Source organism: Puma concolor, chromosome B1 (genome assembly GCF_028749965.1).
Source record: "Puma concolor isolate L17-30 chromosome B1, mPumCon1.1.hap2, whole genome shotgun sequence".
NCBI lineage: Eukaryota > Metazoa > Chordata > Mammalia > Carnivora > Felidae > Puma > Puma concolor.
In genome coordinates this window covers 39,725,412-39,752,363 of record NC_141670.1, presented here as the reverse complement: position 1 = coordinate 39,752,363, position 26,952 = coordinate 39,725,412, and the positions used below count along the sequence as shown (strand labels likewise).

General features: G+C 45.0%; 2 protein-coding genes across 18 annotated transcripts in view; one reads left to right on the top strand and one right to left on the bottom strand.

The window, feature by feature from the left end:
- CSGALNACT1 (chondroitin sulfate N-acetylgalactosaminyltransferase 1) overlaps nucleotides 1-15,666 on the top strand; it is a 346,168-nt gene extending 330,502 nt beyond the window's left edge. For all 14 annotated transcript variants that reach the window (XM_086703540.1, XM_086703541.1, XM_086703537.1 and 11 more), the window contains 4 exons: nucleotides 666-844; nucleotides 1,992-2,086; nucleotides 11,001-11,082; nucleotides 13,719-15,666. In XM_086703540.1, coding sequence (XP_086559666.1) covers nucleotides 666-844; nucleotides 1,992-2,086; nucleotides 11,001-11,082; nucleotides 13,719-14,008 — 646 coding nt within the window. In that variant the 3' untranslated portion in view covers nucleotides 14,009-15,666. The remainder of the gene's footprint in view (nucleotides 1-665; nucleotides 845-1,991; nucleotides 2,087-11,000; nucleotides 11,083-13,718) is intronic.
- A 7,181-nt stretch (nucleotides 15,667-22,847) lies between these two features.
- The window catches only part of SH2D4A (SH2 domain containing 4A), a 65,043-nt gene continuing 60,938 nt past the window's right edge, over nucleotides 22,848-26,952 (bottom strand). For all 4 annotated transcript variants that reach the window (XM_025921961.2, XM_025921960.2, XM_086703548.1 and 1 more), the window contains 2 exons: nucleotides 26,008-26,228; nucleotides 22,848-25,540 (listed from right to left, as the gene is read on the bottom strand). In XM_025921961.2, coding sequence (XP_025777746.1) covers nucleotides 25,448-25,540; nucleotides 26,008-26,228 — 314 coding nt within the window. In that variant the 3' untranslated portion in view covers nucleotides 22,848-25,447. The remainder of the gene's footprint in view (nucleotides 25,541-26,007; nucleotides 26,229-26,952) is intronic.

Genomic DNA, 26,952 nt, shown 5'->3' with positions numbered 1-26,952 from the left:
TTATTATTCCCATTTTGCAGATGAGGCAACTGCACTTCCAGGAAATTAATGGGTTTGCCTAGATCACAGAATTAATCTATAGGAGAGCCAGGGTTGGGACAGCCCTGGTGATCTGAATCCAAGTCTGTCATTTTCCCTACCATGCTCTCTTGCTTTACCTAAAGGTGGGGAAGGAGTCCAGGTTTAAGCCTGTTTGGGGATAGATCCACATCAAGACCATCATGCCTGGTCTCTGGAGTTGCATACAGATGGTAGGTGGGGCCATTCCAATGTGATTTTATTTCTTTGGCCCAGTGGTTTCACTAGGTGGTTCAGGAAGCATGGAGATTGCCCTGGGTTCTGTTGACCTAGTCTCCACTTGTTCAAGTTTTCTTTATCACAAAGAATATCTATTAGCCATAACAGTACAGTTTTCATAATGGGGAAATTGCTAGAGAAAGAAAACATAAGTTACAACTTCACTAAGTGTTCTTGGTACCTTTAATCTCAGTGAGTTTCCAATGAGTCTTGGTCATTCTGTATCTTCTTGGGTAGTCTCTGTGCCTGCAGGGTTAAAAAATATAGGTGGCAAAATGTGGGTGGGCCCTGGTCACGTGTTTTCTGAGGGGGTTCTGTCTGCCTGGTGCATGAGCGCATGAGTGACTGTGTCTGGTCTTCCCTTTTAGAGCTGCCAACTTCAGGAACTTTACCTTCATCCAACTGAATGGAGAGTTTTCTCGAGGAAAGGGACTTGATGTTGGAGCCCGCTTCTGGAAAGGAAGCAACGTCCTTCTCTTTTTCTGTGACGTTGATATCTACTTCACCTCCGAATTCCTCAATACATGCAGGCTGAACACACAGCCAGGTATGGGGATCTGGAGTTGGCTCTTCCCTTTCTCTCCCCCAGGGTGGCCTTCAGCTCTGTCACACACTCATTCTCTTCATGGTTTGCTCTGATGTCCTGCTTCTGAATTGGCCTGATTTTACCCAATGACCAAGAAAAAGCAAAATCATCTGGTTTAATTTCTCCTTTATGTCATGGTGTGGGCCTGTCAGCTGCCATAATTCTGGGACTCTTTGGCCTAGGTTCAAGTCTAAAACTCATTTACCATTTTCAGCTAAGAGGTTGGCCTGAGTGAACACCCACGGGAGAAAGTGCTGGGGGTTTGGGGGAGACATGGACTGGAAAGCTGCCTGACACTAAAGGGAAAGGCATAGCTGTGGGCAGTTCCCAAGGGAGCAAGGGCTCTGAGTGGGAAGAACCCACAATATGAAAATGATTTTCATAGAGTTTGACTCATAGCAAGGGCTGATATTCAGCTGATAACTACTGTTAAAATATTGAAACTCTTCTGTGGAAACTGGTAAAGAGCAAGTGCCTGGGGTCCCTATATCTACTCCTGCTGCCTAAAGTCACCATGACCCCTCTGGCAACCCTTTAGACTTCCCACAGACCAGCAGTTAAAGGGTTAATGTCTGGAAGGGCAGGGAGTACCAGAACTCTCTTTCACACTCACTCCTGTTGGTTGATACCCAGTGCCACAGCCACCAACTGTCAGTATTTTGGGTTTTTTTTTTGTTTGCTTCTATTTTTTATTTTAGAGAGAGGGAGTGAGCCGAGCACATGTGTAAGCAGGGGAGAAACAGAGAGGGAGAGAGAGGTCCCAAGCAGTCTCCACACTCAGTGCAGAGCCCAACATGGGACTTGATCCCACAACCCGGGATCATGACCTGAGCTGAAATCAAGAGTTAGATGCTCAACTGATTTAGCCACCCAGGCACCCAAGGACTGTCAGTATTTTGAATACCACTTCTTTGCTAGGAGGTCAGAGATATTTGAGAGTCTGTCCCTCTGATCTACCTGTGCAGAACTCCTAAGATCTGTTTCAGGGTTGAGTGATAAGAAAGGAAAAGTGGATGCAAATATCTGGGACATTTCAGAGGACTGAATATAAGTGTACTAACCTAATAGTGTTGTCTGTTGCTTTAAGTGAATGTTTTCTGGTTTGCAGGGAAGAAGGTATTTTATCCAGTCCTTTTTAGTCAGTACAATCCTGGCATAATATATGGCCATCATGATGCGGTCCCTCCCCTAGAACAGCAGCTGGTGAGTAATTACCCTGCAGGTGCCTTTGTGTGGCTCTGTTTCATGTCTTTCATTACCAGGGGCACCTGACCATGAGTAAAGGTGAGTGGAAATCTGTGGACTGATTCCCATAGTAATTTTTAAGTTTGTCAGACGTTCTGGCCTTTGCTCCCAGCGCCTTGTTGATTAAAAGTGCTTGCAATATTTAAAAGTGGAAAATAAATAGGAACAGTACCTTACAGAAAGGTAATTTCACACCTTCATAGTTTTCTTATATCATTTTTGGAAACTACTATTATTGCATTATGGATGCAACAAGCACATTTTCTCTTTATTATTACAAACTATATGAGGTAAGAAGGGTGAGATTTATGGTCCCATTTGACAGATGGAAAAGAGAAGTCAGAAAGGGTGGCTCACTCCAGGTCACACAGTGAGTGAGTCAGTGGGGGCATAAGGACAGATCCAGGGCCCTTCCCATCACACTATCATTGTCACAAACCACAGGGCCTTGGGTCCAGGGTAGCAGCAGAGGCATCACCAGCAAGGTAGCTTTTTTTTTTTTAATGTTTATTTATTTTTAAGAGAGAGAGAGAGAGAGAAAGAGGAAGAGGGACAGAGAGAGAGAGGGAGACACAGAATCTGAAGCAGGCTCCAGGCTCTGAGCTGTCAGCACAGAGCCCGATGCGGGCTTGAACTCATGAACTACGAGATCATGACCTGAACTGAAGTCAGACACTTAACTGACTGAGCCACCCAGGTGCCCCACAAGGTGGTTTCTAAAGGAACGTTGGAGGGACTTCTCTGCTAAGGTCTTGGCTGCACGGATGATAGATAGTGGAGCCACACAGCCACCAAGGATCTCTGTACACCTAGTGGTCTTGGTGGTGGTGGTGTTGGCAGTTAGTCCATTCAGCAGAAAAGCTGTGCAGGCAGGAGGAAGATGACCCCAGAAGAGGGTCTCTGTCATGCACATAGGCATACCCTATGCCCTTCTGAGACAAAATTCCTCAGGATTATTGTCATCTCAAGCATGAACTGTTACCTTTTCCTGCAGAGAGATCAGCTGAGTTTGTCTACAGCTGTTTCCAGCTCGGGCTGAATATCGGGGGCATCTGACCTGGGGCTGTCTCTTGTTCCTCGCTTTGAGTAGCTCTGTCTCCTCTTGAGGGAAAGCCATTGCTTCTGTGCAATGGGAGAGTAATCAGTTTTCATTGAAAGTTCTTTGAAATTCTTGTGGAGGACTGATTCTGTCTTTAAGCTTCCAGAAATAGCAAAACCTGTTCATTCTCCTGTTAATCCTCCGATTAACCTCTGGCAGCTCATTTAGGATCTTTTCCAGAAGGTTTCAGCCTGGTCCCCTGAGGTTGGACGAGGTTTGCTCCTCACCAATCCTAGCATGGTTTCCCTTTGGGCCCAAGCTGGTAATGGTAATGACCAAGTATGGTAATGAGTTATCTCTCCCCTCAGTGAAATTCTAATACCACAGATATATACTGAATATCTGTTTATGTATCTGTAATTTATATACACAAATATGACACGTATTTAGTATATGTGTGCTGCATATACTAAACACAGTATATGTCAACAGAGTAAGAGTTTTTCACTCCCCAAGAACCAGTTTTTATCTACTTTAGGGTGATATCACTTCTGTGGAGACACAAAAGTTTTTTGTTTCCTTTCCATGAGTTCTCTGTTTCTAATAGGGTTTGGGAGTTGGGGGAAAGGGATACAATAAGCCTCCTTGGTTAAATAAAGTACTTAGTACTTCCTTGCATTTGACATCAGATGTGATTAATTTTTCAACTTCATATTCATAAGATCTTATTTGCTTGCAAGGAATTCTTTTCATTTCACACTTTAAAAGTTTTATCCTTTTATTACCATTCCTGCAGGGAAGCAGATGCAAAGGGGAGCTAGAGGTATGATGTAGTTAAGCCAGTTTCTCAGATCTCTAGAATTAATGGTCAAGCAGAAACAGAACTCAGATCGCTGCATCCATAGCTCGAGCCTCTGAATTATCCTGCAAATGCAGGATATTTGACATTTATTTCCAAATGCACCTTAGAGCTATCCTGGAGCATGCAAATCTGATTATGTTAGGGTTCAGTGTTCATGATGATTTAGTCTAGAGAAACATAGCAGTTGTCTCTGAGACACTGGGGGTTCTCCATCCAAAAAGGATGTGTTGATTATGTTTGTTATTAGATGAGCCATGTATTGAGCACTTGCCGCCTACAGAGAACTAGACTAGACATTCTGGAGGAGTCAGAAGAACTGAAACAGTTTCTTATGCTCAGAAGTGATTGGGGAGGTCACTTTGCTCACCCTCTTGTTTTGTTTTTATAGACTGGCCCAAGATCACACAACCAGCTAGTAGCAGAACTCAGGCCAAAAGCAGGATTTCCTTACCCCAGTGCAATGGAAGCAGATTTGCTAGGATCTTGATGAGGGCTGAAATATAAAGGAAATGATCTGACAAAAATTCCAAAGGAGAACATAAAGCTACAGAAATTAATTTAATGGAGACAAAATGTGTAGGTGCTGAGAAGGTATAAAATAAAAAGAGATGATTAGAGACGGTAAGTTAGGAAAGACTTCCTACCAAGGGTTCATTTCGGCTCATTCATGAAAGATACAGGATATAGATACAGATATAGACATAGATATAGATATAGATATAGATATAGATATAGATATAGATATAGATATAGATATAGATATAGATATAGATATAGACAAGATAGAGATACAGGTAGAGATAGAGATAGAGATAGAGATAGAGATAGAGATAGAGATAGAGATAGAGATAGAGATACTCTTGAGAGCCACCCCTGGAATACATCAGTATCAAGGTGAAGGGAGAATACAGATCCAGAATGTAGCTGTAACAAAAATTACCGACGGATGCAAACACAAGACAAATTTTCAGAGCAGCCCTGCAAATGTGACCTTGTTAGTGCCTGTGCTAGTCATTGCTTCTCAGGCCATTGCCACTGCTGTTTGATAACACTGTCTTCAGACTAAAGCCAGAAGCTACATTTATGATTTGTGTGTGTATATGTGTTCAGACTACTTATTTCTTTACTTTTGAGTACAAGCCATTAATGATAAAAAATATGCAAAATGATGGAATTTTATGCTAACATTTAATTTCTTGAGTTTTAAACCTGAGATAAAACTTGCTGATGCTTTAATGTAGAAACAGCTCAGAGAGAAAGGAATGACTGTCATTTAAATAATTACTAACTTTAGACATTCCACTCTCTTGGCTCAAGCCTTGTACCTGCTGGGGCCACTGCCGGAATCTTCTACCTCTTCTGTCTGTAGACCTTTTCCCTCTCCTATAATCTGGTCTTTCCTTTACCCCCTGCCAGAGATACGTTTCCAAAACACAGATTAATCTCATTTTAAATAATCTTTTATGGCACAGAGCCAGTGGTGTGCTAGTAAATGTTTAACAACCCACACTCTGAAAAGGTGGGGGAGAGAAAAGCCCTGATTCATAGCATTTGCCACTTTCCATGGTGTCAGTACTCCCACTGTGGCCTATTTCAGGCCCCCAGAGTGATGTCACTGAACACCTAGGCGGGAAGAGACTTGTGCAGTCCTGGTGAGCTGGTACTGGCCAGCTGCGGCACCACACTGCCAGCCTCGATTCCTTTGTGGGATTAACTGCTCTCCACAAACTGACTCTGAAACTGGTTACAGAGGAAATGTCTGCAAACCCCAGCACCCGGCACATGGTACCAGCTTGGTAGACACCCAGGCCGGCTGCTCTGCCAGGCAAGCATACCCACCCTGTGTGCCGGCCTCCCCCCTCGGGGCCATCTCCTCACCATCTCTGCTGCCTGCGGTGCCTGACATCTCAGTCCACCGTGCATCCCACCCATCATTTAAATCCAGTGGCTTTGTGCTCCTCTGTCCAGCGTGTGAATGTTTTAATGGCTCCTGTCCTTGCCCTCTTGGATTATATACCCTTACCTGTCTCTACCCACTTCCAAGAAGTATTTCACCACTAACCTGCATTTTGGTTTAAATTTCTAAAAATTGCTGACTGGGCATAGTCCATCCTTTTGGTCTGCTTTTAAATATTTGGAAAGCAGACACTCACTGAGTTCCAAAAGTAGTGTTAACAGGTGCCGTACTCAAGCCTTTTGGAACCCAGCACTGTGCCTGCTTTATTTTGGGGAATCTCAGTAAGATGATGAGCTATTATTATGCTCATTTCACAGCTGAAAATTTGAAGCTTAGAGAATAAGTCACTTGCTCAGATTGCTAAGTGGCAGGGCTGGGAACTCAGATCCTGCCCCGTATGATGGAGACTTGGCTAAGGATACTGGGTGGTAGGGGATGTGTCCTGTGGCCTCAGAGTGCTTCCATGAGAGCATAGAGTTGAGCTTTAGGTGCTGGATTCCTGGAATAGGGAACCTGGACGATTCCTGGTCCAATATGACACCCTTCAGAAGACACTTTATCTTTAAAAAAATTTTTTGTTTAATGTTTATTTTGATGAGAGAGAGAGAGAGAGAAAGAAAGAGAGAGCACAAGTGGGGGAGGGGCAAAGGGAGAGGGAGGCACAGAATCCAAAGCATCCTCCAGGCTCTGAGCTGCAGCAGCACAGAGCCCAGTGCGGGGCTCAAACCCACAGACCGTGAGATCATGACCTGAGCAGAAGTCGGATGCTTAACTGACTGAGCCACCAGGCACCCTGACACTTTATTTTTTTTTTTAAGCAGATACCAATAAAAGAAGACTTGTAGAAAAATGTGGGTTAGTACAGACCTTGGAGGAGGTGGCTTTTGAGTCCATTCTTAAACCAATTCTATGACAGCTGTGCCTCCAGAATATCTTCTCAAGAAATGGAAACTGTCACAGCAATCATGGTGTTGGTTTGGGCTCAGCCATAAGTGGCCGAGTTCTCCTGGGCAGGTCACTCTGCTTCCGTGCTACAAGGCACACGCAGCCTCCCTCAGGACCCTGATAATAAGGAAGGTACAGGGTGGGGTCATGGAGTGCCCAGCCCAGCTACCAAAGTCCCTGAAGCTCAGCATGTGTGCCGCTCACAGGCAGGGCTGACCACATAATTGGCATGGCCCAGTGCACAGTGAAAAATGCAGGGCCCTTTAAGAATTAAGAATTTGAAGCGCATGAAACCAGGCAGGGAGCCCTCTAAGCGCGGGGCCTGGGGACTGCACGGGTCACATCCCACTGGCGTTTGTGAATGTGAGGCTGGGCGAACGCAACCTCGGTTCTTGGGAGGCTCTCTTTGATTTAGAGGAAATACTCTGCCTGAGTATTTGTTATTTATTTTATTTCAGGGCCCAGATTGCTTCACGGGCAGTTGTCCAAGTCAGCACCATTAAAGCAACAGGCGCTGCCTCCCCGGCTCCCCGCGCAGCTGCAGGGCGGCCGCCTTCCCACATCTTTGGGGAGAGACGCTGATTTGTGCTTTGTGTTTTGGTCCTAATAGAAAATAATCACCCCCGTCACGTGAATCGCCCACAGAGCTTTGGGTCTGGAAACTTCCTGTGGGAGAGCGGGCTCCACAACTGTCCTTTTGTGGCGTGTGCATGTCCTGCAGTGCTCTGCCGAGATCTAAGGTGGGGAGAGAAAGGGTGCTGCAGAGAATTGAGAGGAAGCCAGCTCTTGAAAGACATTTTTTAAAAATGAGGATAGCACTTGAAAACGGAGCGGCGAAATTCAGGACAGGAGATGTTTTTCTTTTAACGTATAATCTTAGGGTTTCTTCCTCCTCTGTTGTAGTAAACATCATTGGTGTGTATCTTTTCAAAGCTTGAACAGAGCAGTGGAGCTCCTGAGGCCTGGGGCAGAGATTCTAAGAAGTAGAGCCCTCTGAACTGAGAACAAACTGAGGGTTGATGGGGGGTGGGAGGGAGGGGAGGGTGGGTGATGGGTATTGAGGAGGGCACCTTTTGGGATGAGCACTGGGTGTTGTATGGAAACCAATTTGACAATAAATTTCATATATTGAAAAAAAAATAAAGTATCAGGGATGACTTAAATAATAAAACATGACCTAGCATGAAAAAAAAAAAAAAAAAAAAAAAAGAAGAAGTAGGGCCCTCTGCTCAGTCCCCAGGAAGGTGAAAACGTATTTGTCTGTTGTCTGAGATTTTTCGCCCTGGAGTTCCTAGGCCTTCTCCGAGCCACTCACGAATTCCCTAGTTGAACTATGTCTGTTTCCACTGCCCCAGGACTGCTCTTCATTCTTTCATTGGAGAAGCACTTATTGAGCACCTGCTGTTTGCTGGATAGTGATCTGGGTGCTGTGAAGGAGACCAAGGCCCTGGGCAGACATTCACCAGTGGTCATAGGGGAAGACAGAACAGAGAAACAGATGCATCAACAGGATAATTTCAGAGAGCCATAAGTGTTGTAGAGAAAGTAAACCAGGCGATGGGACAGAGAGTGACATTTTGGTGTGGGGGGTGGTGCTGACACAGGCTGGGAGGGTGAGGATGACTGCTCTAGGCAAGTGACATTGGAGCTCAGTGGTGAGCAGGAAAAAGGTGACCTAGATAGGGAGTCTGCAAGTGTCCAGCCTTAGAGACCTGTGAGCCTGGTATGTTCAAGGGCAGAATAGAATGAGACACTGTAGGAGGGGATATGAGATGGGTGAGGCAGGCCAGGGTTGGGTCACATAGGACCTTTGCAGGCTAGAGGTTTTCTCTGGGTTTTATTCTAATTGCATTAGAGAGAATGCAATTAAAGCCCCTGCAGGGTTTTAAATTAGAATGAGCTGTGATCTGATGCATGTTTGAGAGTACTCACTCACAGCTAGGTTGCTCGTTGAGGGCACTAGTCCAATGACTTGTCACAGCTGTGGATGGTAGAGCCTGTCATACGTGAACTCCATCTTGCTCTGACATTATATGCTAAGGGTATGGATCAGATCAGTTTCCACCAAGGGCTAAATTTCAATGAGCATATCAGATAGTGGCTTTCCCTGGCTTGCCAACTTTAAAGCTGGCATCTATAAGTGTTTATAAGGTGCATTCCCCAGCTCACAAATCAGTTTGACTCTGTCACATTGTCCCCAGGTGAGGGTCACTCTTTACCTTGTTCAACCTTGCTGGGCACTGCATCACAGCCCAGGTCTGAGCCCTGGCCCATTGTTCTTCCTGTTTGGAGCTTTCTCTTTTAGATTCCATACAGACCTCAGCCAAATGGTTGAAGTTTGGATACTGGCACTTCTCTTTGACTCCATTTTTACCTAGAAGCTTAGAGGACTGTCTGTGTCCTGACCAGCAGAAAAGACATTAAGCCATTAGCTGCAACAGAAACCATGTACCTGGTATGAAACAGAAACATTTTTAAAAAATGACTCAGTGGAGATTTTTCCAAACTTTCCTGCCCTGCAAAATCTTTCCAGTTGATACTAATGAAATTGTCTTGTCACTTGGGAGATATTGTATAACAGGCCTTTGTTCTGCAGAAGAATTGGAGCACATCTGCTGGGCCACTAATGGACAAAACCTCTCTTGGTCCTTATTTCCTTTCAGTAGCCCTGATGCGTGTGTGTTCACTCTGTGCAGGCAACATCTATGTGTAGGTTGTAATGAAAATAAGGTGCTTCCATGGGTTACAGAGTAGAGAAATGTTTAAGTTCACAGCCCTTCCACAAACCATTTGTGGAATGTAATTGAGGCTGTAGTGGCGACAACATGAAACTTCAGGAAGGTGAAAAAGCAGTGAGGATGCATGTTTGGATAGCAGACCTGGAAAAGACCTTAGCCTCGATTTAGCTCAACTTCCTCATTTATAGGAAAGGAAATAGAAGCTCAAAGAAGTGAGGGACCTGCCTGAGGCAAAAAAGCCAGCCAGTGGTCAAGTTGGGAGGAGATGCTGGTGCTCCTCCCAGCCTACACCCGGCTCTGATTAGCAGTGAACAGAGCCAGACCTCGCAGGCAGGAAAATGCAGAAATCCCAGTGGATGGGGAAGGGGCAGCCTCCTTCCCCTTCCCCTTCCCCAGAAGGGCACTTTCTCCACTAAGCACCTATGCTGACCTCAAGAATGAATCATAGAAAAGAGCTATTAAGGTGTCAGACTTAGTCCCAGAGTGATTTCAGCCAAACAATTACAGTGTTTTAAAAGCCTTGGTGCTTTAGCAAATGCATTGGAAATTTACTTGCCGAGTAAGAGACTGAGGAGGACCAGGTCTCGCTGTTTGAAGACAGTCACTGCTTGGATGGTCTCTCGGCAGCCCTGCAGCTTGCCACCACCACAGATGCTTTGGGGAACAGTTTGGTTTTAAAACAGTTTAAAGATGAATGGACAGAGTCTTTCTTCAGAACCTGGACTCTTGGCGCCCTTTACCTCAGCAAGTGAGACTTAGCAGAGCCGGAGTAACACGCTGCCTTCTCAGGTTTTCTTTTTATTCCCCGAGGGAGTCCTGTTTGTGCCCTGTGCCAGGGCAGCTGAATTCTGAGTTGTTCTCGATCCCTTTTCTCCACTTCCTGAGCCCTTTGCTGGCTCCCTGCCCAGCCGTATGCGAGGGGCCGAGGCCTCCAATTCTCTCTGGCACTGGTGTTGGGCCAGACACGTAGGTGGCTTTTCCATGGCGCTGCTCAAAAACTTGCTCTCCTGGTTTGTTTTTGAGTGTGTGTGTGTGTGTGTGTGTGTGTGTGCGCGCGCGCGCCTGTGTGTTTTCATGCCTACACCCTAGAAACATTCCAACCAGAGGTGCCAAAAATCACAAGGCCCATTTTGGAACTGGTGAGTTCACTGTATTCCTACCCTCTGAAAGGACTCAAATCCATCTGCATTTCCCACACGGGGTTGTGGTTGTGGCTACTGATCAGTGGTGGGATGGGCTCCCTATTGAGCATTGCTTACACAAGTTTGTGAATCCTCTCTATTTTTATCTACTCTATCCTCCCCTCTGAAATGACAGCGCTTTCCCTGCAGGTCATAAAGAAGGAGACTGGATTTTGGAGAGACTTTGGATTTGGGATGACCTGCCAGTATCGGTCAGACTTCCTCAATATAGGTAAGACCAGGCAAAGGGCCGTGAGTCCGCGCCTCTGCTGCCACCAAGAGGCCGTGAGAGGCCACGAGGAAGTCAGGGCAGGTTCCCAGGAGTCTGATGACAAAGGTGGTGCCATTTCCTAGGAAATGCCCTTCCTCTCATCATGGACTGAGGCGCTGGACCAGGACAGGGCTTGGGAGTGTGCAACACATGAGCCCCTATAATCTCCATCAGCCCCTCTCAGTCACCCCAGTTGCAGCACACAATCTCAGGGAAAAGGCAGTTGTTGCAAAAAGGCAGCTTCAAGGCAGGTCCCCCCCGCAGTATCTCCTTCCAACCTAGTTCTGGCTGTAGTCCCTCTCATGCAGAACTTTCTGGGCCTCCATAGTAGCAGGGGCCACTGAAAAAAATAAGGGCAACATGAGAAATTTTGGAAAATCACATACCAGAAAATATCCAAATTTCTCTCTGCTGAACTTGCAAAAATTCCAAATGCTACTTCAAGCTCTGAGTGTACAGTCACCATCAACACATACATGCGTGTGTGCACATACACACACACACACACACACACACACACACACACTCCCAGAGCACCAAGAGGAAAGGCCCTTAGATTGCAGTTGAGGAGACCAAAAGGCAAAGGGTCTGCAGCAAGTGAGGGACATAGGATGAGAACAGAGCATCTCCTGTCCTCCTTGGAAATGCCACTCCCCTCCCCATAGTGGTACCTACTCATGTGCCTCGAAACAGAATTGTGGATTATACATGACTAGGGTATGAATGAACAGGCCCGAAACCTTGATCTTGGGCTCAGGGGCTCAGGGTAGACCCCAAGCTTGGATAGAGTCAGGGAGGCCCTGCAGAGCATGGAGACTTCTATCCCTCCACCTCCCTGTGGGCCTCCCAGAGTCTGCTCCTCTTGCTCTCTCCTGGTGATTCCTGTTCACACCCGAGGCCTAACGTGTCTCTTTTTAAGATCAGTGACTCAATCTGAGCAGCCCCAGGTTTTTGTCCAGAGGGGGGTAGACTTCAGAGACTATAGAACCCCTATAAAAAGAAAGAAAGAAACAACTTGAAGCTAAAGAAGCAGCAGAGCACCCAGGACGTTGGTCTCTGAGTGGCTGGGTGCTCCCACATACCGGCAACTAACCATAGGTGTTCTTTGATTTCTCTAAGAAATATTTCTAAATGATTATGTGCAAATCAGATTTCTAAAAATGACTAAAATTTTTTCTAAAGCAGATTTCCATTTCGAGAAACTCTGTTTCCTTGTTCTGTGTACAGGGAAGGATTTTTTTTTTTTTTGATGGTGTATGTTTATCCAATTTGAATTTAGAATAAGTTGGATTTTCCTAAAGATGGGGCATAGCTGCAGTTGAAACGTGTGGGGACAGTTGGCTGGTGAGGGTGCTTTTCCTCAGTAAGCCGTGGCCATGACCTAAGAATCTCTGGGTCACATCTGGACCCAGGTAATTCTTTGCAATCTTGTATTTATTTGTAAGCATCTTAACTTTTGCACCTTCTATTTAATAAGTTGTGATGATACCGATGGTAATAAATCAATTACAGATAACCAAGCACTGCCCCTTACATTACTATCTCATTTGGTTATGACATCTAGTTCATTTCAGGATAAAGAAACCAAAACTCAAGAGAGGTGAAGTGGCCAAACCAAGACTCAAATTCTAGACGCCTGACTCAGTATCGTACACTGGCCCACCAGTGGGGTACCACGAATCACTCGTGTACATAGCCCAGCCCTGGTTGGGATGCAGTTTTCCTGTGCGGGAGCCCCTACCCCAGGCCCAGCGATGGCCTTGATCAGAGCAATGCAGCCTGGGGGCTACAGAGGGTAAAGGGACTACATGATACCTCTGATGAAAGGTGTTGAGGATGACTTTACTCCTTCTTGTACGAATTAAATAAATCTCCTAGGCGAGAAAGGAACAGTGACAAAAAACACAAGTCTTCTCTGGTTCTGTTTGGTTTGCAGTGGGCTTTAGGTTAAGAAAAGACATGGGGCATCTCAGTTTATAAAGGTGAGACTTTAAGGGACCATTACTCTGTGAAGGCGTCCACCATGGAGTGAAACCACATTTTTTGAGTAGAACTTCAGAACTGGGAGGCCAGTCCCTTAAACATGCCTCACTTCACCGGCCTGTGATGGACACACAGCTTTTGGGACCACTTTAGTGTATGAAAGGCAGAGTATTTTGTGGGATGTAGTTTTTTTCATGCTGAGATCCCATTACTCTTTCAGGCTGCAAGCCCCTGCTTCACTTTGTTTGAATGACAGGAGGCCACATTCAAACAGAAACAAGTTTCCATTTGAAGGTTTTAAGCTGAAAAGTCTTAATATGGGGCTCAGGCCAACATTAGCACTGCTGATGGCTCTCGGAAGCAGGCAGGTGCTGGGGCTTCTCTTTGCAGTCTTATTCTCTTAAGGAGTTGGTGCTGGCCACCACTGCCACCAAGGTCCTGAGTTCCCTTTCCCGGATGGACATGCTCATAACTTGGGGGGGTGGGGGGAGCGGTGAAACATCTCCCCTAATGCTTCCTCTCTTCATGCAAAGTTCTGTACAGATCAGAAAGGCAAGTACAGATCAGGAGACTGGCTGTGCAGCTCGATTCAGCGGTGTGTTCTCTCCTGGCAGGTGGCTTTGATTTGGACATCAAAGGCTGGGGTGGAGAGGATGTGCACCTTTATCGCAAGTATCTCCACAGCAACCTCATAGTGGTGCGGACGCCGGTGCGGGGACTCTTCCACCTCTGGCATGAGAAGCACTGTGTGGATGAACTGACCCCTGAGCAGTACAAGATGTGCATGCAGTCCAAGGCCATGAACGAGGCATCCCATGGGCAGCTGGGGATGCTGGTCTTCAGGCATGAGATCGAGGCTCACCTTCGCAAACAGAAACAGAAGACAAGTAGCAAAAAAACATGAACTCCCAGGGATAGATTTGGGGAGATGGTTTATTTTTTCCCTTTTGTGATTACTGAATAAGTGGCTGTGACAAGGAAAAGATTTCCATAAAGGGCAAAAAAAAGAAATCAACTGATTAGTAAAAGCGACGAGGGGGAGAGCCTCCGATTTCTCTCTGCCTGTTTGGCTTTACGCAACAGGAATTAAAATCTTTGCCTGCAAAAGTAGCCCAAATGCATCCCATGTAGTGTCTGACAAAGGCAGAATGATTGTGAGATTATAAGCCTAATGGCATGGAGGTTCTGATTGTACAGCAAAGTGAGAGCTGTTATCTTTTGTGCTCATTGAAATATTCATGAATTGAGACCAGTTTTGTAAAAAGTTCTTGGGAATGAAAGGCAAGCACATGTCTCCCCATATGAACAATTATATTGGTAGAGCTGTAGTGCCCAGGAATGCTAAAATATCAGAAGACAGGTGAGGAGACTTCGTGATACTCAAAGATACACCCATGGCGATCCTTGTGAGTATATTAAACAAAACCAAATGGACTCAAAAAGGAAAAAAAAAAAGAAACTATTGTACCATTTCCACCCAAGATTAAACAAAAATAATGTCTTTTTTATCATAGTTTTAACCATCTCCATTTCTCAATTTTATTTAAAAATGCACTTTTTTGGCTTATGAGTTATATTCTGCTTATTTAATTACCAACTTGCAAGCCTTACTAAGAGAGCACAAGTTAGCATACATTTTTATATCTTTTAAGAAAATACTTTTAGGTATATTATGAGAACTTTTCGTTCAGATTGATCCCCATATCCAAGGACATGCCAAATGCTGATCCCGTCAGACACCGAGTGTCAGATCTTTGGTCATATGGAAGTCATGGTGTGGGGCTACTAATACATCAAGACATATAGATACTTTATCTGAAGAATATTTCCCAAGGGGAGCAACCGAACACTGGAGGGAAAGAAAGATATACTTTTTACCTTAGGAGAAAAGGAAAACTCATTCAGACTGGTAATATCTTGATTTATTCAGAAGTCAAAAAATACATTTTCTCCTCAGGAGAACTGGGGATCACTTTCTTACCTGTTTAAATAAACCAAAGTATACTGTGTGAACCAAACAATCTCTTTTCAAAGCAGGGTGCTCTTCCTGGCCGCTGGCTTTCATGAGAAGAAATGCAGACAAATGTATTTTGTGAAAGATCACTCCATCTGCCAGAGTCAAGTGAGATGTAAGACTTTGCTACATGTTCACCTACCCCCACCTAGGGAAGTAACTATTTTTTAAATGACGCAGTTCTACTGAGTCACTAAGATGCTTCTGAAAATGGCATTTTATTACAGTTTCCAACTATTTAAAAAAATAAATACAGTTAACATTGAGTGATTTCTACATTCATGTGAAAATTATTTATTAGCCAGCACCAGATGCATGAGCTAATTATCTGTGATTCCTTGCCTTCTGTTTGCCCCCAGTCAACTCATTGTTTAAAAGCTTCAGGAACATTCAAGCTGTTGGTGTGTAAAAAAAAAAAAAAAAAACAGAGAAAGAAAAAAAATGCATTATATTGATTTGTACTGGTAGTTCATAAATTTTAATCAAAACTCAGGACATGAATGTAAGGTGGCATTGGAGAGCTAATAAAATATGATTTGTGGATATGATTTCTTCTTGGAGCAAGAATGCCATGTTTTTAGTTTTGGGAAAACTTTTTACATGTGCAGAGACCAGGGTTTCTCAACCTTAGTGCTAGAGACATTCTGGGTTAGATCATTCTTTGTTGTGGGGGCTGTCCTGTGCACTGTAGGACATTTAGCAGCACCTCTGGCCTTCATCCACTAGATGCAAAGAGCATCTCTCACCTAGGCTGACAACCAAAATGTATCCAGTCATTTCCAAATGTCCCCTGGGGGACATAAAACTACACCTGGTTGAGAACCACTGGTATAGAAGGAGAGAACCATAATGAAAACTCTGGCTGTGAATACATTTTACTTGTCCTTTTTATTTTTTTTTAAAGCTTATTTATTTTGAGAGAGAGTGTGTGCACACACGTAAGTGGGGGGAGGGGCAGAGAGAGAAGGAGAGAGAGAATCCCAAGCAGGCTGCATGCTGCCAGGACTGAGCCCAATGTGGGGCTCGATCCCATGAACCATGAAATCATGACCTGAGCTGAAACCAAGAGTCGAACACTTAACCGACTGAGCCACCCAGGTGCCCCTACTTGTCCTTTTTAGTTAGAAGAAATTGAGAAATGGTTCCCAAGGTCCCTTTCTAATTGAGTTAATTTTCACATACACTGGTGATACTAGAGATTCTGGGCACGTCTGACTTTGTGGGACTGACCAGCACACTCCTCCTATATTCTTCCAGTGTCTGGAGGACGTACTTCCAATAGGCAGGCAACAGGAAGCAAATGTGATCATGGAATTAGGTCTAAGTGTCCTGCAGATGCTACAGTCCCAGGCTGTACTGTGGGCTAACTAGCCATTTGTGCTTGTTTAAATTGCATCTCACAGATGCCTGAGGCAGCGATTAAGAACTGAGTTTCAGCAATTGGTTAAGAATTGCTGAGGGTAGCTGAAGAGAAGAGGAAACAGCATAATATTGAACCATTTCTCCCTTTTTAGAACTTAGCTAAAGCAGTTTTATCAAAAAGTAGGAGCCCTCTTGGGGCATCTGGCTGGCTCAGTGGGTAGAGCATTCACCTCTTGATCTGGGGGTTGCAAGTTCAAACCCCATGTTGCAGTAGAGATTACTTAAAAATAAAAATTTAAAAAACAAACAGTATGAGCCCTCTGAAAGTGCATGTAAGAGGGGATCTTAGTTTGAGCTGCTATATCAAAAATACCTAGACTGGGTGACTTAAGCAACAAAATGATTATTTGGGTCCTAAAGGCTGAGAAATCCAGGATCAAGATCCGGTGTCTGGTGAAGACCCATCTCCCTGCATCCTCACAGGGCTGAGAGCAGAGGGCTGGCTGTCTTCTGGGCACTAATTCCATCGTGGAGCCTACCTCATGACCTAATTACCTCCCAAAGACCTCACTTCCAAATACCATCACATTAGTGCTCCTGTTATGCCCAGAATTCGTGATCCCCAAAGACCACTAGGGAGCCGAGTCCGATGCAAAAGCAAAGAGCCTTTATTCGAGCTAGCTCGAGCTCAATCCCCTACCTGCACCGACGCAGCGGTGAGATACCAGGGAAAGAGAGCGAGTTTCAAAAGGACAAAGGTTTTATTGGGGCCTGGGGGCAGTTGGTGAGGTAATGGCTATGGCCTCAGCCGATTGGCTGGGGAAGGGTCCTGGGGAAGGGTCCGAGTCCTGTTAGGCAGGTGAGTGGGGGTTACTCAAGGGGAGGAGGTGTGGTCAAGGTGAAGGACACAGAACAAGATGGAGTCGGCTGGCGTAGGCCCGCCCTTTCACTCCAACATCTGAATATTGTAGGAACACAAACATTCAGTCCATAGCAGGACCCATCCCCCTTCCCTGGACCAAGACACATACAAAAGAAGGGTTGGTGAAAGCGCCACTGAAACGTTACATTGAGGGGCTTGGAATTTAACCTCAGCAGCAAAGGAAAGCAGTAATGAACTCTGGTTTGAAAGACCCAGTCATGACATCTTCTAAAGGAAAGATACTGCCGAGGAAGCACTGAGTCTTGTGTTTAAGGTTTGTTCCAACTCTCTACATCCTCCCTCTGTTCTTACGGTATAGAAGTCACCTGGTAACTGGCCCAGCCGTCTCTCTGGAGCTGGGGTCTCTGCTACAGACCTGGGTCTTCTCTGAGCCCTGGTGTGGTGACGCAGCCTTGTGAGAAGTGCTTGTTTGCCCCACCACCACCCACTCCCCATCCCAGCCAGTTGTTAACTATTCACCAGCACACCACTGCCTCCCAGTGACATACCTGTTCTCCTTGTGCTGGCGTCCATCCAGCCGTCTACTTTGCAGCACCCCTTCTGTGTTCATAAATGTGGGCAAACTGGCTTCTCTCCACACATCAACAATGAAAGAATCAGGCCTAGGAATTTGCAACAGGTGAACAGAACCTCACACAGCCCTGCTTTGAAGATTTTGTCACCCTCAAGTAGACATCATACGCAGTTCTGAAATGTATGAAAATTGCTGCCCAGAACCTAATTTCAATAAACTTTGTTTCAGGGAAAAGCTAATGTTATCTAATCTTAGTGTTCAGTGTGGTAGTTAATACCAAGGCTTCCCCGGCCAGACTGCCTGGGCTCAAATTCTAGCTTTTTCACTTGCAACCTATATGATCTTAAGCCAGGCACTCGACATCTCTGTACCCGTTTCCTCATTCAGGACAGCGAATGCAGTCACATCTGCCGTACACATGAGGCACATAGCAGGTATTCACATTCAGCTATTATTTGATACCAGTTCTGCATTCACAACTATTATGCTTCCCAGCACGTCCATAGCACCTCTTGGGCCAATATGGGTCGCACATTAGAGATCATGAACCCATCACGTGTGCACCATTGTCCTTTTATTTCTGTTATTCTGAAAACAAGGTCTGTCTACCTGAAGAAGGATAACTAGGAATGTAAATTTTAATGGATAACTTCTTCCTTAAATTGCACACTCAGTAATTTGGAGTCAATAATTTGAAGACATTTGGGAAACAGAGGTGTTTGAGGTAGGGTGCATAGCCAGGCACCTTCTGTACAGAATGCCACTCTTCTAAGACAGGTAATATCATTTTCCGGGTGCAGAAGTGGTAATGAACTCGCTCAGAGGCCCAGACTGAAAGTGGCTGGCTTGTCAGGCTCACACATCATGGCCCCATCCTACCACCAGCTCCAGAAGGCTTGAAGGTCAGGAGACGAGGGTAGACAAGGGAGTTTGGGCTTGGGACAAGTCCAGACTCTGTGATCTTGTGCCTCAGTTTCCCACTGTTTCTCTACTCTTCAGCCCACCTGAAAAATCCCCTGACAGTGACCGAAAACAACACAGTGATCCAGAAACATGGATTGTGCCAGGCTGCTTCCCTCCAGCTGCTGTGAAACTCCATGACAGTCGGGCTCTGCAGTCTTGGAAGCAGACCTCCAGCAGGATCCCACGGCCCTGCACTTCAAGGCTGCCTTGAAAGGGAGGGGAGAGCAAGTGGGAATAGCGGCCTTTTGAAAAAGATTTGACATTGTTTCTGAGAATTGCTGATCAGAGATAATGCCCTTGGGCGGTCCCTTAAAGGTGGGTGTGTTTTACTCCCAACACCCAAGTAACTGGCAGCTTTGTGTGATCCATATTCTGATTAGCTTTATATTTGAATTCAAAGCTGTTTCTCCTGGCAGGACTCTGTGCTTTGCTGTTGCTGCCAAAAACTATGGGCACTGTGCCAGCTGGTCGGGGGCTTTGGGTGGTGGTTTTTTCAATACACAGAGAATGTTCTCTCAGCAGAGGTGCCTTTCAAAATGTGTCTGTGACGCTGATCCTCTGAACATGCCCTCTGGAGTGGGCAACTCCAGGGCCCCTTGGCTGTGTCTGCCTTTGCTCTTCCAAGGGAGGGTGCAGGTCACAGCCTGGGAAGAGAAGCAGGCCCTGCCTCTGGGCTGTCTCTGCCGGTCAGCCGGTCACCCAGAGGCTCAGGGAGGGCCAGGACACCTTCAACGACCTCTGCCCAAGACTCATCAAATGTCCTTTGGTGGCTGGCTTTGCAGACAGCCTGTCTGCCACAGGCAGTACCCAGGTGGGACACTTGGTGAACTGGCCTTACTCTTCATCAACCTGAGTCAGGACATCAGCTTGAATTGAGGTGAGCACAGTACTGGAGGGGATTCCCTCCACCCCAGTTAATCCCACAGTCTCCAACCCCACCCCAGTCTGCTACCAGACCAGTACCCTTCAACCCCAGAGTTTAAAGAATTTCAACAGTAGTCATCACCTGGCCTGCTAGGATGTTAAACCCCATTTGAAACAGTTAAGAAAAATAAAAATTTAAAAATAAAAATGGACAGCAAACAGCAAAACCCTCAAGTTAAATTCAAAGAAAGGCTGAAGGAAAAAAATGTTTTTAACTATGTGTTCTTTCTTCTAGTCATTAGTCTCGAACAGAGCCATGTAAAAATCACACCTAGAATGTGTGAGGCTGTCAGGAATAGCGGTGGTGTGTTTAGGAAGCATTTTCTAGAGCTCCGCCATACCACTGAGAACACCTCCAGGAGATAAGGTGTTTGCCATGAGGTTTGGTTGTTGAGGCACAGTGTGGAGGAGGGTTACCAGGATCTTGACTCAGCTGGTAGGAAGATTTCGTGAAGGGAAAATAAAAGCTGATGTAGACTGACGACGGTGGCAGGGGCTTGTCCCCTCCCTGCAAGTCGGTTTTAGCAGTGGCTAAACCTATCTGGTTGACCTATTTGGGAAACAAAGCAGAGTTAATCCCAAAGGGATCTGGGTTTGTAGTAAGTGTTCTGGTCAAAAAGGCAGGCAAATACTTGGGGATTGGTGACCAGGAATTCCAGAACAACTGAATCAATTTGTCAACCATCAATTTTGGGTAAAGACTGATACCTTGGGGATTGTCAAAATTCGACAGTAAGAGAATGCCGTCTCTATGCCATTTCTAGTCTAGACTAAGGTAGAAATCTCTCTGTAAGCCATTTCAACTGGCTAATACATTGTGTGGCTCATAATTATATCTCCTACTGTAAAAGTTTCCCTTTCCCCCCGAAAATTCATCCCAGAAACTGTAGCAAATGGGTCATTACTAACACAGCCCATTGGTTATATAAGCTGAGGTGCTAACAGAGGAGCATGGAGTGCAGGGATCCTGGCTTTGTTGGACCCGTGATTCACATAGAATAACTACCATTTACAGAGAACGGTATAAATGCCAGGCACTTTACGTATTTCTTCTTTAAGCTTCAGAACCCAGTGGGTGACTGAGAGCTGAAGCTGAGATGCTTAGTATTTTTTTTTCTTTTAAGATTCCACTCAGCTGGTTAATGATACAACCAGGATCCTGACCCTGACTTTATCGAGCTAACTCCAGACCAAATAGTGTATTGTTACCACACAATTAAAAAAAGCACTTTTGTTGTGTAAACCTCCTGAGAGTTTTCAGTCTGGGGCAGCAGGAGGAAGTGTAAGGATCCAGCACAGGGACAGAAGGAAGCACAGCAAGTGCACTGGAAATAGAATGATAGAGTCCACAGTGGAGTCAGGAAGAACAGAACTGACACACTGCAGGATAGTCTGTGGTGGGGAAGGAAAAGAGATGAGGAGCTCTCCGGAAATACAACAGAAAAGGAGGGAGAGATGAAAATGATGAGGATGAGATTACAAAAATGGAAGGTAGAGGGCAGAAAGGGAAGGGAAGGCATAAGGCAAACAGATGTGTTCTTTAAAGATGTAATTGTAGAAACTTACCTTCTAAAAAAAAAAAAGACCTGTGGGATGCAGTCTGAAAGTATTTATCACATTCTTAGCAAAAACGAAAGCAGAGGTCCAGGGAGATACATCCACGAGTCCCCTGTAAGTCATTTTTGTGTGTGTGCATCACACGGCAGGCGTCCCAAGGTATCTGTGTGCTCATATGTGCCTATAACACGTATTTGAGAAAGTTGGCTCACAGAGACAGCTGTCTTTATGGAAAGGAGCAACTGTAAAACTTCAGGCCATGAACTTCTTTTTTAAATCTACAAGCAGATTTTGTGCCACATGAGCACCTGCCATTCTTTTACTTCAAAGGATGGTTAATTCCAGAGTGTAGCTCAGATGGGCAATTTTTGATATAAATGCATCTAAGATATTTTAAGTGACCTGTCCATGCCTCGTTTTCACTTTTTCTCCCCTTTCCTGATCCTTTTTCTTCTTAACTCTATCTTTTTCCTCTTCCTGGTCTAAGGTTTGGACCCACTAACATTTCTTGGCATTACTGAGCTCCGCTGGGGATGCTGAGGGACAAAGTAACTTCCTTGTGCATCCTCCCATAGCAGGGTAGGGTAGGAGACCAGAACCCAGGGCCTTACAAGTGATCTGATGGGGGGGGGGGGGGCGGTTGATGATTGTGAGGGTCTGGCAGTAGAGGGATGGCAGCCAGAGAGTCTGGAATGACTAGAAGAGGAGATTCTAGAATCTCATTGAGGGAGTTGAGAAAGAAGAATCGACATAGGCAGTGAGAGGCATTTGTACACAGTCCCAAAGTGATAGGCAGACTGGAGTGCCCGAGGCTGGAACCTGGACAGTAACAGGAGAGGAACATCCTCGACCAAGAAACCTTAGGCAGGTTAAGGGGGCTGGGCTTGTTGAGGCAGCAGAAGGAGGGGACCAGGACCAGGGTATGGACATCCTTGCTTAGGTCATAACTAGGGTCAGACACAGGGAGACTGTGTCTAATAGCTGAGCTGAGAATTCGGGCCCCCCCACCCCCATTTAGTGTTAATCACTTTCTGAATTCTTTACCATTCTGTCTCCCTAAGAATTTTAAGTACTACTCCTGGCCATCACGTCCATTGTTTGATGATGTGATCATTGTTTGTGTCAGTTTATTCCTCTGAATATTAATAACCACAGGATAAAATAGTATATAACTCAGATCTGCTCCCCCTTGTACTATGTTAATTCAGTCAGGTCATTTGCTGTTTCCCCAGTAGGATGTTATTTAGTGTCCTTATATCTGGGTATGACTGTACTTATTTCCTCCAAAATAATTCTAGGCAGAGGATGATGCTGGAATCATATGTCTTCATAATTATTAGTGACTATAGGGTACTTTTCTATTTATTTCAAAACCTTAAGATTTAAAAACTGAATGAAATTAGTAAAAATCAGTTAGTAAAAACATCTTCTTTTAATTAAAATAGAACTACCATATGACCCAGTAATTCCACTTCTGGGTGTTTATTCAAAGAAAGCAAAAATACTAATTCAAAAAGATACATCACCCCTATGTTCATTGCAGCATTATTTACAGTAGACAAGAAGCAACCTAGGTGTCCATTGACAGATGAATGGATAAAAAGATGTGATACACACACACACACACACACACACACACACACACACACACAGAGGAATATGACTCAACCATAAAAAAGGGATCATGCCATTTGTGACATGGATGGACCTTGAGGGTGTTATGCTAAGTGAAATAAGTCAGAGATAGACAAATACCCTATGGTTTCATTTACATGTCAAATCTAAAAAACATATGAAACCAAGCCAAACTCACAGAGAATAGATTTGTGGTTGCCAGAGGGAAGAAGGGTTGGGGGTGGGCAAAATGGGTGAAGGGGGGTCAAGAGGTATAGACTTTCAGTTATAAAATAAATAAGTCATGGGGATGTACAGTATGGTGACTAGAGTTGATAATACTATAGTGCATATTTGAAAGTTGCTAAGAAAGTAGATCTTAAAAAAGTTATCACAAGAAAAAAACTTTTTAACTTTGTAAGGTGATGGATGATAACTATACTTATAATGGTGATCATTTCACAGTGTATACAAAATGTCAAATCATTATGTTATACACCTGAAACTAATTTAATGTTAATGTCAAGTACGCTGCAATTTTTAAAAATGTGCTTTTGTATTAGAAGTGAAAGCTGACATTCAGAGAGCTAATGGTGGGAAGATATGGAGACAGAATAGAAGTTTGTGACTTCCTGTCCTGTGCCAGCTTTGCAATTCTATAAGGTCACAGCTGTTGAGTCACAGGAATGAAAGCCAAAGACAGGTTCTCTTGGACAAATGTCTCACTGACAGTTGTCTCTCAGACTGTACAAACACATGCGACATTTCAAGTAACACTTTACGATGATCTGTGTTTAAAAACTTTCTCATAAAAACACACGTGTGCACCCATACACACACACGTTCCCCACACTCTGTCGTTACATTTCACACAACGAACTGCCTCACGGACTAACTGCTGCAGCCCCTGCTGCTTCTGGAGGAATGCAGATACAGGGACTAGGCCTGAAGTGCAAGGAAGGCTCCATCTCCCCAGGAGAAGAACCTGTGACTCAGAGTATAGGAGCATCCTTGGTCACTGCCCAGCGGCCAGCACCCCTGCTGAGCCGGAGGCTGGGGTGGGGATGCAGTACGGCACAAGACTCCTGGCTGAGGGAATCTGCATCCCACTTGGGAGGTTACTCTTCATCTCCCTTTTTCCTTCATTATCAGGGAGGAGACTGTAGAGCAACAAATGGTATGTGATGTGTGTCACGTTCCACAATTACGTGAACTTCTGTGTTCCTTTCCCAGGGCTGCTCTAACAAATTACCATAAACTCAAAGGCTTAGGGCAATAGAAATTTATTCTCTTAGAGTTCTGGAGGCTAGAAGTCTGAAACCAAGGTGTCAGCAGGGCCACATTCCCTTCCAAGGTTCCAGGGAAGGCATGTTCCATACTGCTGTCCTAGCTGCTGGGGGTTGCCAGCACCCCCTGCCATTCCCTGGCTGCGGCTGCATCTCTCCAGCCTCCGCCTCTGTCGTCCCATGGCTGCCTCACCTCTCCGTGTCTGTTTCCAAATCCCTTCTCTCCTGCTAAGGATGCCAGTCATTGGACTGAAGGCCCACCTGAATCCAGTATGAACCATCTTAACTTGATCACATCTGCAAACACCCTGTTCCCAGATAAGGTCACATTCACAGGTACCAGGGCTTAGGACTTCAACATATCTTTCTGGGGACACCATTCAACCCACAAGTACTCAAACAGCTCACTATTCTGTTCTGGTCTACCCCCACCGGTAAGCACCTCATGCCTCATCCTGTGTGATGTGCTCCTGGATGGAGCCAAGGTAGACTGGGCAAGCACCGTCCTGCTCATGGAAACACACTTGCAGATGTCTGCTCATGTCTCTACGGTCCATGGTATTTCTTTACATGTTAAGCCTCTCCTACATTTTAAAACTCCTCATTCAATTTACATTCCCAACTTTTGTTCTTCTGTGTCTCTTACATCCTGGCTCCAGCATGCGTGATAAATGAAGTGTGTTTGCGGGGTCATTTCAGTCACGAGTAAAGGCTTTTTTTGCCAGCTCCCCAAAGCCAACATGGAACTTAATGTAAACACAAACCTGAGACATTTCAAAATGACGCAAAGAGGGGTCATGAAATACTTCACATGAGCTACTAGTTTTTGAAGTAATGCCTTAATTCCTAAAAGGTTTTGATTCCTTCTTTGTTCATTTTATATACATCATTAAGGTTGTATCCTTCATGTTAGGTAGTTGCTGAAATTGGGAATCATCTCTCTTTACTTTCAGAGTGAATATCCTGCAGAGGCAATTTTCTTTTAACATTAAACTCCAGCATTTGTGCAGAAGAGAGATTTCCGTGGGGCTTTAAGGATACTTCCAGTTGATCAGCCTTGGCTCTGCTGCAGGGTGACTTTGGCTTCACATACAAATGTCTATTTCAGCGATGTCTGTCCAGAGGAAAGCCCAGCTGGAGGTTACAGGATGACACGATGGAGACTGTCACTCAAAGAGCTCCAGGTAGTCGGGCGGCTCATCCTGCTGACCACAGGGGTACAGAAGGAGCTCTCTCCCCAGGGAAGTTATAGGTTCCTCCTGTGAATCAGAAGGCATAGGTCAGGCTGGGCTGTGGGGGGGCAGGTTGTTAAGACAGCATAAATAATAACATCATGTCCTTTCTGCCCCCTCAGGGTATATAACTTCTTGCTTGCCCTTAGATTTATTGGTATATGACAATCTTAAAAGAGATTTTTCTCATCTGCAAATTTCCCTCCCAGGCTTGAGTTCTAAGTAAGAGTGGTCTCAGATGTGGTCAGTGTGTGCACAGATTTTTAGCATCTTCTACATTCTCTGCCCCAGCGGGTTCTCCCTGAATATTTGAGGAAGAACTAGGTTCAATGATAAAGGAAATGCAATTAAGAATCCTGATTATCTGGAAGAATTATCAAGGACTAATCCCCCCATTACTTGTCTCAATCTTTTTTCTCGTAATTGCCTTTCATTGCCTGGGCTGCTGCAGGACAACAATTCACAGAGCAAATTTAGTCTGCACATGGTTTCACCTTGTGATATTCCACCAGCTCCGCCAGGGTGGCATGCTGGAGCCGGTCCACACCCAGGAAGCTATAGGAGTCCGTAGAGGCATCTATGAGGAAATGTTTGCAGCCATCCTCAGACAGATAGGACAGGGCATAGCCTTTGATCCTTTCACTGACTCGGATCAGAAAACTTCCTGGCACACATGTACTCAGAAGTTCATTTGCTCTCTTTAATGTAAGAATTCCTGTGGGAAAGAAAAGCAGGTATTTCAGCCAAATCATTTCCAGAACTTTCTTCAGTTAAATATAGCTGTGTGGATAAAGTTTCGTAAAAAGTAACAGTAACTGTAAGTCCATTTTGGTTCTTAAGAATACAGTGCAGTATCATTCATCTTCTGGTATTTGGTAACTGGGCCAGCCAGGTAGGTTACATAAGCAAATGGATAATATAAATGAGGGTGTGCACGTTTACCCTTCACAGTATGTTTCCACCTATGCACCCAGTTATCACACCATAGCTGTTAGGTAGCTTCTGTGTCTGGCATCCTAGAAGCATTAGATCTGGAAGGGGACTGGAAGTTGCCTTCCTCAGTTTATTGACGAGGACTCTATGGCCTGGATAGTGATCCAACATGGTCTTAAACAGTGCTTCTCAACCAGCACAATGTCTAGAAGTGTATGATCGACATCTTTGGTTGTCATGGGCAGGGAGTTGCACCTGGAAGCCAGTACAGAGAGGCCAGGGACGCTGCTAAACATCCTACAGTGAATAGTACAGCTTCACACAGCAAAGAATTATCCAGCCCAAAATATCAATAGTGCCAAGCTGAGGACCCTGGTCTTGGAGTCAGCAAGTCAGTGACAGAACCAGGATGGATCCAGGTCTTCAAGTACTTTCTACAGTAGCTACTCCTAAATCATGCTTCAGTGGCATTTAAAGGAATACAAGTATTTACTTATAAACATATA